Below are 12736 nucleotides of genomic sequence, written 5' to 3' on the forward strand. Positions count from 1 at the left end.
TCAAATTGGCGGCACATATATAGTATAGTATCTCTGAGTACTATATTGCTTATATGCAGTACACATCTATCTGACATAGCTTCTATTTCAAGTATTAGACATATTTTAAAACTTCCAACCTATATTAAAAGCTTATGGTAACTAATAGTGTTGCTTTTTGCGTTCAGAATCAATAATGACCCATTATAGCCATATTTTACTACTATAACGTACCCTATTAAACGGCCCTACTGTATGTGTTGTATGCAGTACCTTTACTTCAGCTGAAAAGAGGACCCACCTCAAAATGATCTCAGTAACAACGAACACCTCTCACCGTCAACCCCACAACAAAATGTTAAATGTCGAAGCACAACTACAAGAGTTCCTGGAAGGGCAATATGCTGGAGTGGAGGAGGTGATTGTCAACAACAACCGAGTTCTTTATAAGCGGAAGAAGTTCTTTCTAAAGGATGTACGTCACATGATCAAAACCATAGGGTATATCTTAATCATACTATTGTACCTTAAAGATCGATCGTTTCTCCGACTCATGATACGACTTTTTATTCAGTATAGTCTTAGCAGGCGGTATCCTGTATCTGATCTTCTGATGCTTACGCAGAGTATCAAAGACCATTCATCCAAAGCGCTAATACAACTAGTGATCTTCTCCAACATTAGTATCATGCTAGTGCATGTTATATTTGGAGCGTACTCCATAGAGTCGACTGAAGACGGGTATCTACATGGCCAGTTACTATTTCAGTTTGTCGGCGAAAGACCTCCTATCAACAGGTTTATACTATTGGTATATGATATGGCTATTTTTAGTATGCAATTGGTGTACCATTGCTTGCAATGTGGAATAGATGATTCTGAGGTATTAGCCACCCAGGCTCCGGAGTTGGGAGTAGATGGTTTGAATAAGAGTCAGCTAGAGGGAGACGGATACACGGGGAATGTTGATCTTGTGACTTTGGATGTGATGAAGAGCATGGTTACCAGTTTGGAATTGAAGGAAACTGTTACGTTTTCAAACATGATGGAGCATAGTCTTAATGTTAGAATGGGAGGATTAGAGCCTGGAACTACAACGACAACCAGCAATAATAATAGTAGTAATAGTGCACAGTCTGAACATAATCTTCCGTCAGGTGGGTTCTTTGTTTGATAATAGAAATGAATGAATTTTATTGTGGGTTATGGTAATGTCCAATGCTGTAATTTACGCCTGTACTCAAATTTACACTTTATACTATTACTACCTCATTTGTCAATGGTAGCACGGTTCCGATTATGTTTTGGTAGCGCCGGTGTTCTCAAAATTTGAGATGCCATTTAAAATTTGGCGATGCCCTTCACCATCATCACCAATCATACTGGCCCTTAACTAAGCATCGATTCCCAAAGTATGACTGATAACATAGTCGGTATTGAGTACAACCGGGTGACACACACCAGCTCTACGGATTTCCCCGGGTACACTTCCAACGGAGATTATGCATGGGACATTGAGAAGTTCAAGGACCAATTTGAAATCAACATCTCGTACATCTCTGAGAGAACCGCTAATTTTGACTTGATTCATATAGATACATCCATTGCCAATGCGTTGCGTCGGATAATGATTGCCGAGGTTCCTTCAGTAGCAGCTGAGACGGTTTACATATACAACAACACATCTGTTATTCAAGATGAAGTGTTGGCTCATAGAATAGGGTTGATTCCATTAAAGGTTAACCCCGATATGTTGACATGCATTGATCCTAATGCGGAAGAGCCTTATAATGATGAGAATACCATTGTGTTGACTTTGGATGTGACCTGTAGCAAAGTGACCCAACTGCTGCCAAAGAATTCCACCGGCAGTAGTGAACAGAAGGAGATTCTTAAGAACACCAATATTTATGCCAGAGATTTGAAATTTGAACCACAAGGATGTCAAGTTGATAAGTTTAGAACCAACCCTGTGGTAGCATGTGATCCTGATATTTTAATAGCCAAGTTAAGAGTTGGTCAAGAGATTTCTTTAAGAGCTCATTGTATAGTCGGACTTGGATCTGATCATGCCAAATTTTCACCTGTTTCCACTGCTTCTTATAGGCTCATGCCCGTTATTGATATTCAAAAGCCCATCAAGGGCGACTCTGCTGAAAGATTTGCTCGTTGTTTCCCATCCGGTGTCATTGGCATCAATGAAGATGGTGAGGCTTACGTAAAGGATGCCAGAAAGGATACGGTGTCTAGAGAAGTGTTGAGACACGAAGAGTTCAATGGGAAGGTCAAATTGGGGAGAAAAAGAGACCACTTTATCTTCAATGTCGAATCAACTGGTGCCATGTCGCCTGCAGAAATCTTCTTCAAGTCTATTAATGTCTTGAAGAACAAGGCAGAGTATTTGCGCAACTGTCCAATCAGTCAATAATAATACTAGAGATATTATACTATATTATATTATATTGTAGAATACATTCAAATATATACGACATTCGTGACACATTACGCGACATTATTTTATTCAACGTGCTCAACTTGAGCCTTATTCTCTTCCCATTCCTTATTTCTAAGAGCAATACGATGATGTTTGTATAAAGGTTCCTGTGGAGGAACGCTCCGTCTCAAGATCCGAGTTTGGAAGTTCCAGATGAGATGACGGGTCTGCCAAGCAGCATGGTCCTTCATTGGAACCTCAAACACATCGTCCAATTCTTCCAAGGTCAACCCCTTGGTTTCAGGTAAGAACCACAACACCAAAAAGAACCCAATCACGTTCCAAGCAGCATACCAGCCAAAGGCACCTTGAGGCTTGAAAGCCACTACTAACTTGGGCCATGTGAACGCCAAGATGAAGTTAAAGAACCAACATGTAGAAGTGGCAAAACTCATCCCCAAGTCTCTTATATACAAGGGGAAGGCTTCAGCTGAATACGTGAAAGGGACAGGTCCTTCACCGGACGAATAAACACAAGCAAACAAATAAATACCAGTCACAATGACTCCCAATCTGGCATTCCTATGAGCACTATCGTTAGGGATCCAGAACCCTCCAGCTGTCATCATCAAGAAGATAGCCATTAAAGGGAACGTCACCAACAATAAGTTCCGTCTACCAAAGGTATCAATGGTGTACAAGGCCGGGATAGCAAACGTGAAATTGATCATACCGAACCCCCAAGAGGCCAACATGGCAGAAATTTGAGAAAACCCAGATTGAACAAACACTGAAGACGAATAATAAGCAATCACATTAATACCACAGAACTGTTGCATAAACATAACAATGAAGGCACCAATGGCCCCATTTCTGTTTCTTCTCTTCATGAACATCTCGGCAAATCTCTTGAGAATTGGGATCTTATAGGAACCTTCTTCTGATAACAACACATGTTGGTAGAAGCAATCTCTTGCTGCGGTGATGTCATTCTTTCTTAATTGACGTAACGAATTATAAGCATCAGTGTGTCTCTCTTTACCCATTAACCAACGAGGAGATTCAGGTACAAAGGGGATTTGAGCTAAAACTATAATGGCTGGTATACACGCAGACCCTAACATCAATCTCCAATTAAGTCCTCCTTGGATCCCCCTGGCAGGAACATAGTAAAAGGCCAAAGATGCAACATAACCAAACATAATACCAACAGCAGTGAAAAATTGCCATAACATAACTAACGAGCCTCTTACTCTTTTAGGGGTGCATTCAGCTGCATACGCAGGAACTGTAGCAGACTTAATCCCCACCCCGAAACCAAGCATAAATCTGGAAATAAATAAGTGATACCAAGTGTTAACAAACCCTTGCCAGAAACACGTCAAGGCGGAGATAAGACAAGTCCAGAAAATGGTCCATTTACGTCCTAAACGACTATTACATGGATCAGATAACCAACAAGCAATAACACCACAACATAAGTATGGTGCACCATTAATCAACCCTTCAATTAATTGAGGCTCGGCCATCTTATCAACACCAAATGCTTTAGGATAGAAAAGCGTTGCCCCATTAATAACAGATTCATCCATACCTTGGACGGCAGCAGCCATGGAACCCAAGGCAATGACTCCAATTAATCTTGGAGCCATTCTATAAGGATGGTGTTCTTCTTCATGCAACGCCATCTTTTCCTCTTCGGATAGAAAGCTCATCGAGTTAAAATCCCGTGGTTTACGAGCAACTGCAGCAGCTCTGGCAAAGAGTTCGGGATCTAACCCATGTTTCCCGGCATAGAGTCTTCCCATATTCATCACTTCCTTTTCAGAGTAATCAGCCAAAATGTTTCCAATCTCAGCATCTACAGGGTCTTCCAAGAAATCATTGCTGACCCTTTCTACTGAAGAGTTGGACAGTGTTTCAACCGCAGACTTATCTGACTTTAGCATCTTCACTTATTATTTAAAATAGAGTTAGTTTCAATTTGGCAACCAACACAAAAGAAAATAAATCATAGGGAATCTCATGCATATTTATACTCCAAAAAAGGTATAACTGTAGTCGGTCTAATGATGTGGGTCTCTTGACATAATACAATACCGTCGTCGTCTCCTACATCCCAAGTTTGTCAGTTTCCAAACACGGCGTTGCAGCCATTGCCTCCTGACGGAACCCATAAGAAAGCATGGCGTCTTTTCCCGCATGCAGGCGCACCTGCACGTACGCGTACTTTGTATGCAGGCCTCGGTTTTTTTCTTTTCTTTGCGACCAACCAATCTTTTTTTATTTTCTATTTCTGAAGCAACAGTAAAACCAATGTGCTACTGATGATACGAGATTACTAGAGATATAGAAGTTTGTCTTGGGTTCTTATTATTTCTACGTAAAGAAGATGTTTTTTGTCAGTATGATAGTTCATTTGCATTTTCATTTTATTTTTAGTATTTCTTTTATTAACGTTGCGTATCATCTTTTCTGTCATTCTTCCCCCCACTTCTGCGCTTGCTTTTTGTCTTATTGACACTTGTTCCCCCACCGAATGCGAATGCCTTATTTTGTACGGAACAATAAGATATCTCCGTTATTATCTTATTACCTGGGGTAAAGTTTATTTCTTCCGTGTACACCTCTTATCTATTACACCCCACACCCCATAGTATTATCTGCCCCCTTTATTGTACATAATGGGGCCCACTAAGTAGCCGACCTCTACAGCTGACCGTAAATCCCTCCCCCACAATCTTTTAGGGCTGGTATTATTTCAGAATATCGTACTACAGAAAATTATCAAATGGTACAAACGCAATATGACGTAATGCATGATGTTGCTATTTCCAAAAGTCGCAACTATGAAAAAAAATACGGCTGCAACAGTTAATCCTTCGGATATACTACACAATAAAATTAACTCTTGCTATTCCATTAAGGTCATGATACTTTCAGTTTGGTCATTTAATGTTGCGAGACTAATTTTACTCAAAGAGCTAGTTCGTAAATCCTTAATGTTACTAAAAGTACTATATTTTTAATCCGGTTCTCGATAGCTTATCATCTTTCTGTTTTAACACTTTGGCTGCATTTGCATTGCATCGAAACAATAGGGCTTAACTGGCCAATAATGTGGGGTAGAAGGTTTATCCTCTAACAAGTATGAAATCAAAGGCAGGGTCCGAGAATTGTCCCATAGGTCTTAACTGAAGAGACATGAGTGGATTACACCGACTATTAATCCACCAACAATAATATATTTACTCCACCAATGGATCCCCTCTTTTTCTCAGTTATAGGCGCCCAAAAACAATTAATTAACCTTGTCACGGCATTTATCCCAAGAGGTTGTGTGGTTTAGTTTATTTCTATTGCTGTCGAGACATCCGGACCATTTAATTACAAACGTATTTCCGTAAACGCGCGAGCTTTTTATGTATGAAAGTTGTGTGGAGGAAATATCGGAAGAAATGGTTAAGTCGTATCCTACGACCTAAATAATATCACACTTCCCATATGCAATACTCTGCGGCTTGTGAACCACCCCTTGTGACTTCCCGGTTACACTGGATCTCATTCTTACGTAATAAAGAAACTGAGCTTAGAACAACTTTTATTATTTATTATTTACAAAAGTTAAAATAATGCGTAATGCATTGTAACATTGAATCATCGTAAGAAGTCTCTCAAATATGAACCCAATTTATTGGCACCATCTTCCAAAGCGTCTTTCAAAACATCTAAATCTTGATTAGCATTACCGGAAAATCTTGAGGCAAATTCTCTGGCACTTGATTCCAAATCGGATAAATTTATACCTCCACTAACAGAACGGCCACGACCCATTGGATCTGAACCACCAGCTCCATTACCATTGGCTTCTTCATCTTCTCCAAAATAAGCAGAGGACGAAATAGATTGGGCACCACTAAATGATTGAAGTTTTGCATTGGCTTCAGATTTAGCTGTTTCATCAAATTGAGGTCCTCTACCAAAATATTCATCTGATGAGATACCCTTTTGAATTCCAAACTTCTTTTCAACTTCCCCAGTGTATTTAACTTCAGACTTCTTTTTACTAGCTTGAGCACTGGGAACAGTATTCGAACCCATCGTCATACCAAACCCTAATTTTTGAAATTGTTGTGCAGTTTCTTTAATTGGCTCATCATTAGTTGATGATGACAAAGAAATACCACCATTGGCACTCTTTTTAGACTCACTAGAAGCAGTTAACGGAGAAGATACTGTGTTAGAGGATAAAGTTGTTGTTGCTGTAGAAGATGGAGCAAAACTTTCATCATTAGGATTATAACCTAATCTTTTGGTTTGTTCAGCTTCTTCCTTTGCCTTTCTTTCAATTTCTTCAAAATCAATTTCTTCACTTGGTTCCTTATTTATTCTATTTTTGGCCAATCTTGTGCTACGAGGCCCGTTTCCCTTTGCATTAGATAAAACGGATTTTCTGGCAGGTGTAGCAGAGCTATTCTTCAATCTTGAAGCAGCAACAGATGTTCTCAAGGGGGCTCTTTTAATTGTATTCGATGATGGAGTGGTATTGGTGGCGTTGGTGGTGGTTTCTGCTCCTAAATCTTCAGTAGAAGCATTGGGAGTGGCTCCTCTAGAAGATAATGGAGATGGGGTAGCATTAATAGGTTTAGTCCAATTGGAGAAAAAATCATCTGTACTTGATGAGCCATTAGAGTCACTCAATTCAGCCGAAGACCCATTCATATCTTCCAATGTGACTATATCAGGATGATTCAAAGCATCTTGCTGTGATTTTTTCTTCAATTTATCCTTATATTTCAATGCACAGGGTGAAGTATATTTAACCTTTGGATCAACACCATCATTACGCAAGTATTGGGATCCACCATTCTTTTGAAAGAACTCTTTAGCTACCTTATTCCCACCAAATTTGAACTGCCTCAACTGGATTCTTTGCCAATGATCTAAATTGGTGGACTTAACAAATGACACGTGAACACCCATGTTTCTGTGCACTGCTGAACATTCCAAACACAACAATATCCCAAAGGGCACAGATGACCAGGTAGGGTTTTTATTGGGACAATCAAAACATGTTTGGTTTTCAGAATCTTGTTTCAACCGGTTGAACACCAGAGTCACCTCTTGTTTAGTTGCTTCTGTGTCAGACATAATATATAGCGGCGGCCGTAGTAGTGCACTAGCAGGGTATAGTAATAACAGTAACAGTAGCAGTATGTTTCTGTTGTTCTTTTCAGTTATCAAAATTTTCGATTGGCAGATCTAATGTTTCGGTAAATGCACGACCTAGATAAGACTGTTTGGGTATAACCTCGTTGCCGAAATGACCTCTGTAGTTAGCCACTGTACTGTACTATTTTTATGACATGCAAAGTATTACTATTACATCCACGAGAATGCCTTCTATATACACAATATGATAAAGCAATAAGATCAATGGAAAGGTCTGGTACCTCCACGAGCAAACTCAAGTACCTTCCAGCCTTCGGTGGTCTTATTGTCAAACTCCTCAGGATTACGAGTGAACACCATGGCGTAGTTTGATAATTGTATATGGTCCTCGGTACCGGCAGCAATTTCACCGGTCTTTGCCTTTCTGTACAAATGAATCTCTTGAGCACGACACGAGACAACAATCACTGGGATGTCATTGGGTTGCAAATTCTTACAAGTGACGATTTCCACACCACGAATATCCAAGATTCTACCATCGGAAAACACTCCTTGTTGGATGAATTGTTTATTGTTGGCTTGCCAAACATTATAGGGTGCTTCACTTAACCATTCCTTCAAAGAGGCATCGTCATTCTTGATGTAGGCATCCAACAATTCAGGCACAATGTAGTTGGTTAAGGTTCGGGTGAAGTCAGTGACTTTAAAATTTGGGTCCATCATTTTGAATTGTTTGATAACTTTAGCTTGCTCTGTTTCCGAAAAGAATCCAGTAACCTTTTCAACAACGGTTCTGATTAAGGAAATCAACCCATTTTCAGATTCATCCCATTTCTCCTTTAACACAACAATTCCCTTACCAACAGGTGATTTCAATTTGAAATCTTCCCATTTTTCTCCAACACTTGGTCCTGTGGGTTTGATGTCAGTTGCCACCAAAGATGATCCGGCTTCCTCGTTCTCCTTGATTGGTTTCCATCCAGAGCCACTTTGTTGTCTACGCTCCAACTCCTTCTTTCTTAACTCCTCTCTTTGTTCCTTGGTTAAGAACCCACCATATGCCGTAGATGAACCGTCATCTATAATGTTGGAAACATCCTTATAAACCTGGGTCTTACGAACAGGATCAAACGCCTTGTCAGCGACATCGGCAGTAACGTTAACAGTGGTTCTGATACCTTTACCGACTGGTGAGTCCCAAGCCTTAACTGCTGCGGTACCAACAGCTTCTGCGGTCTTCTTTGCAACTTTCCCAGCAGCAGTACTACCTTCTTGGGCCTTTTCATAAGCTTCTTTGGCCTTACGGAACGCATCAGATTCACCTAATCTTCCGGTCTCATCTTGCAAAGCCTTGATGTTGTCCTTCAATTCATTCGACTTCTTGACTTCGTTCTTAAAGGTATCAAAGAATACCTTCATAGGATTCTGAGTGTTTTGGCTATTATTATTGTTGTATAAGGTTTGGGAAATGTGCAAACCACGAACACCAACAGCTGGCTTAGCCACAGTTCTTTTTATTATAGCAGATCTCAACATATTGCAACTATACGATATTGTTATACGCTATTGTACAAGGTATAAGGTATAAGGTATATGGTATACGGTATATGGTATAAGGAATAAGGTATACTGGAGTGTGACTATGAACTTATATGTTACAACGCTCCACCACAAACACAATGGAATCCCCTTGATACTGCTTCTAATACAAGATGGCAAAAGTTAACCCGCTTTAATTAGTTTCTGCATTAAGTCTTGATCACGATCAAAATTTTTCACTCTGGTATTTTTTACACCGGTTTTGTGTGACCGCAAATTGACAGTTTATTACATAAGCAAGAGACATATATAACGACATTTAATCTCTTTTTAGCCTATTATATGTTTTGGCAGCTTGGATTAGACCAATGGTTAAAATGGAACCAATAGTCAAATATTCGACTCTTTTCAAGATTTTTTTCTGCCTTTTTTCTATGGCAATGGCCTTAGAATAAGAAATATCTGCTCTAAATGAAATCATAGTATAAAGAGGGATCCATTGGAAGGATAAGACTCCATTGAAATATTTGCCCAATACATAGTCCAATTTCTTTCTAAGCAAATAGAAGGGATCAACTACTTTTGATGACATTTCCTTAAAGTTTGCCATGGCCAAATCACAAATACAATCCAAATCTTTCTTTCTTTCCAAAGAATATTGTTCAAATGATTTTTCCACATTGAAATCATTGGTTTCAATCATTTGCATAAGAACCCTAACGTCTTCAAATCCACAGTTCATTCCTTGTCCATAAAAGGGAACCATCAGATGGGCAGCATCCCCAATGATTATGGCCTTCCCATTAGGATGATGATACGGATAAGCACTGATTTGCATTAAAGAACCTCTGGGATGTGAACGATAAGCTTCCTTCAAGTTTTCACCTCCTATAAGACTCGTAGCATCAGGAAAGTTCGTTTCAAAGAACTCCAAAAACTCCTGGGGTGATTTAATGGCTTCTATAGTTTCCCAAGGCAGAAAAAATGTTGATGTGAATGAGCCATCTTTATTGGCCAATGCAATCAACATAAAATTGTGTCTAGGCCATATATGTAAATGGTTTGGATCAATTGAGAACTTGGACTTTACCAGCGAGGAGCCTTCACTAATATTAGGTGGGATATACAATTCGATATATTGCATATCAATGTAGTTCTGGGAAATACTCATTCTCATAGACCTTTGAAGTTGGTATCGGAATTGTGAATGTGCACCATCAGCACCAATGATATAATCGAAGCTTCCAGTTACTTCAACTGGTTCAGTTGCTTCTGCTGCTGCAGTATCTGAATTGATAAAACTTATCTTTTGTTTATCACCAGTGGTATCAACTTTAATGAGCTTATGGTTGAAGTGAACTTGCACTCCCTTCTTCACCAATTCTTCCAACAACAAATCATTCAAATAAGCTCTATCAATTGAGTTAATGGCTTCACCGAAAAGTCCATAGATCTGTGACTCTTGGTTGCCCTTCACATCATGAATCATCCGTCCTTTCATTGGAATCACTTCTTCCAAAATCCGTTTCTCCAACTCCTCACCAACATATTTCAACGCCTCAAGTCCACGACTACTGACTGCAAGGTTAATGGATCTTAAATTCCGATCTTTATTGGTGGTTCTAGGATCTGGTCTAGCCTCATAAAGAGTCACTTCAAATCCTTTAGTCAAAAATGTTAAAGCAGCCAAACTGCCAACTAGACCTGCACCCACTATTCCTACACTTCCTCTACTCATAATAAAGTTAATAGTCCACTGTGAATGAATATAGACCACTTTATTTGAAGATCTGACTACGATTAAATATATAAACTTACGCTTACGTAATCATGCTTGTATGCAGTCGTTGGTGATGTGGGCCAATCATGTGATATACCCGTACGACATTAATACGATGCCATTGTATTATTATGGTCTTATTATTACTATTATTACATTATTAGTAGTAGTAATAAATTTTATAACGCTTACGTCACGGTTAATGAAGCTACTTTCTCCTTTAAAACGGCATTGGACTTTTCAAGAGCTTGAACTTGTGCTTCAAGCTCAAGATTGGCTTTGGCTATCACTTCATTGGCGTGCTTTGCATTCCTCACGTTTTCAGTCAATGTTAAGTTACCATATTTGTCTTGTAATTTTGCTTTCGTTCGCAGTAAAGATTCTCTTTGTTCCATTGAAGACTTCAATTCATTTTTTAAAGACTCATTAAGACTTTGGATCTCAGAATGAGTGGCTTGTAATGTCGAGAGTTTAGACAGCATTTCCTCTATTTGGAGCCTCAAATCGTTGCCTGTTTCACGTAAATTGATCAACTCATTACTGTTGTTCCCAATAGAGTTGATTTTGGCCAAGTTATATTCATTTTCAAATATAATAATCGACGCATCAAAAGTTATCACCTTGGCAAAATCTATATCTGGATAATTGAGAAAGACATCGGAATAAAGAAACAGTGCTAATTCATCACCATTTAATTGCATCAACTTCTCTTTATTCAAGTCAAAAATGTACATCACCATCCGAATTAAAAAGTCAATGCCTTCAAACACAATGAAATCCAATAGTTTCATATGCCAATTTTTGTTCCCTTCACTATTATAGAGTTTCATCAAGAATTGAGTGTAAAAGGCATTGAACAAAATCCCCTGTTTGTTGATATGAAGGAAAAGTTCATTCTCTGACTCTTCAAGAGCTCGATTTATCTTATAGAAGAGCTCATCCTTCAATGATTGCAAATATAGCTTATCTAACTTGACTAAAATGAACAATATTTCTTCATCCTCTAACCCGGGTATGTGGGAGATGCTCTTCAAAGTGTGCATAACATATGAAGAGGGTGAAGAAGATCCAGCCTTGATGTTGGAAATATTTGTGGTGGAGCGTAAGGCTTCCATTTGAATATTCCGGGTGCTAGTTATTTCACAAGAGTAGTAAATATAAACCTTCAATACATTGATTATCCTTTCTGGAAGGTCCAACGTCTCAAAGTATTTAGATTGACTCTTAACGGATTCTGACCCATTTGCCTTCTTAAGTAACGCAATATAATGATCCTTATTGAATTTGTATCTAACATTAAGAGTCTTCAAATAAACCAATCCTCTCAAATACTCAGGTATGCCTTCCACTATTTGTGCTTCCAACTTATCGGCATTCTTATTTTTAAGAAGTATAGAATCAGTATCATCAATCAAGTCATACCAAAACTGATCTTCCTTTAAAGTATCTTGATGTTCTTCTTTAGCTGTAGTCAATTGATTGGCGAAAGTATCATGACCCTTTTGGGCAGCAAATATATCACTGGCCCCGCTAATTACCTGTGCCTCCACAAGCTGTGCTTGTCTTAGAGTCGTAATCACAGCCATAGAGTCACTGGCAGCATAAGGTAAATGTGTTTTAGGGGTGTGCCCATCACTGTGTTTTGATTTGGGTGGTTCTCTAGGAGGAAGAATTGGGGGTAATTCCTTATTTAAGCTCATTGTGTAAGTCAAATCGGAACTAATCGAACTGGCAAACGAGATCAACTCAACTCAACTCAATAGCAAAGGAATTGAGTATACCTCATTGAGTTGATCCTTGACAGTTGGATTTCTCGGAACGGTCTAGCTTCA

The 12736-nt window shown here is 39.0% G+C and overlaps 7 protein-coding genes across 7 annotated transcripts; 2 read left to right on the top strand and 5 right to left on the bottom strand.

The window, feature by feature from the left end:
- Positions 1–667: 667 nt before the first annotated feature.
- KQ657_004018 (uncharacterized protein) lies at positions 668–1153 on the top strand (the record flags this gene model as incomplete). Its single annotated transcript, XM_043194706.1, has 2 exons — positions 668–673; positions 749–1153. 2 exons carry the CDS (start codon positions 668–670, stop codon positions 1151–1153), a joined length of 411 nt encoding a protein of 136 aa, XP_043050457.1.
- A 240-nt stretch (positions 1154–1393) lies between these two features.
- Positions 1394–2407, top strand: RPC40 (DNA-directed RNA polymerase core subunit; the record flags this gene model as incomplete). The annotated part of the gene is made up of 1 exon (XM_043194707.1): positions 1394–2407. One exon carries the CDS (start codon positions 1394–1396, stop codon positions 2405–2407), a length of 1014 nt encoding a protein of 337 aa, XP_043050458.1.
- An 89-nt stretch (positions 2408–2496) lies between these two features.
- Positions 2497–4362, bottom strand: HGT19 (Hgt19p; the record flags this gene model as incomplete). Its single annotated transcript, XM_043194708.1, has 1 exon — positions 2497–4362. The coding sequence occupies one exon, from the start codon at positions 4360–4362 to the stop codon at positions 2497–2499; it is 1866 nt and encodes a 621-aa protein (XP_043050459.1).
- Positions 4363–6070: 1708 nt separating this feature from the next.
- Positions 6071–7564, bottom strand: GLO3 (ADP-ribosylation factor GTPase-activating protein; the record flags this gene model as incomplete). The annotated part of the gene is made up of 1 exon (XM_043194709.1): positions 6071–7564. One exon carries the CDS (start codon positions 7562–7564, stop codon positions 6071–6073), a length of 1494 nt encoding a protein of 497 aa, XP_043050460.1.
- Positions 7565–7846: 282 nt separating this feature from the next.
- On the bottom strand, positions 7847–9121 carry TIM44 (protein translocase subunit; the record flags this gene model as incomplete). Its single annotated transcript, XM_043194710.1, has 1 exon — positions 7847–9121. The coding sequence occupies one exon, from the start codon at positions 9119–9121 to the stop codon at positions 7847–7849; it is 1275 nt and encodes a 424-aa protein (XP_043050461.1).
- A 322-nt stretch (positions 9122–9443) lies between these two features.
- BNA4 (kynurenine 3-monooxygenase) lies at positions 9444–10862 on the bottom strand (the record flags this gene model as incomplete). The annotated part of the gene is made up of 1 exon (XM_043194711.1): positions 9444–10862. One exon carries the CDS (start codon positions 10860–10862, stop codon positions 9444–9446), a length of 1419 nt encoding a protein of 472 aa, XP_043050462.1.
- Positions 10863–11092: 230 nt separating this feature from the next.
- On the bottom strand, positions 11093–12690 carry KQ657_004024 (uncharacterized protein; the record flags this gene model as incomplete). Its single annotated transcript, XM_043194712.1, has 2 exons — positions 11093–12632; positions 12686–12690. The coding sequence occupies 2 exons, from the start codon at positions 12688–12690 to the stop codon at positions 11093–11095; spliced, it is 1545 nt and encodes a 514-aa protein (XP_043050463.1).
- Between the last annotated feature and the right edge of the window lie 46 nt (positions 12691–12736).

This window comes from Scheffersomyces spartinae, assembly GCF_019049425.1.
Source record: "Scheffersomyces spartinae strain ARV_011 chromosome Unknown scaffold_5, whole genome shotgun sequence".
Classification (NCBI taxonomy): Eukaryota; Fungi; Ascomycota; class Pichiomycetes; order Serinales; family Debaryomycetaceae; genus Lizanozyma; species Lizanozyma spartinae.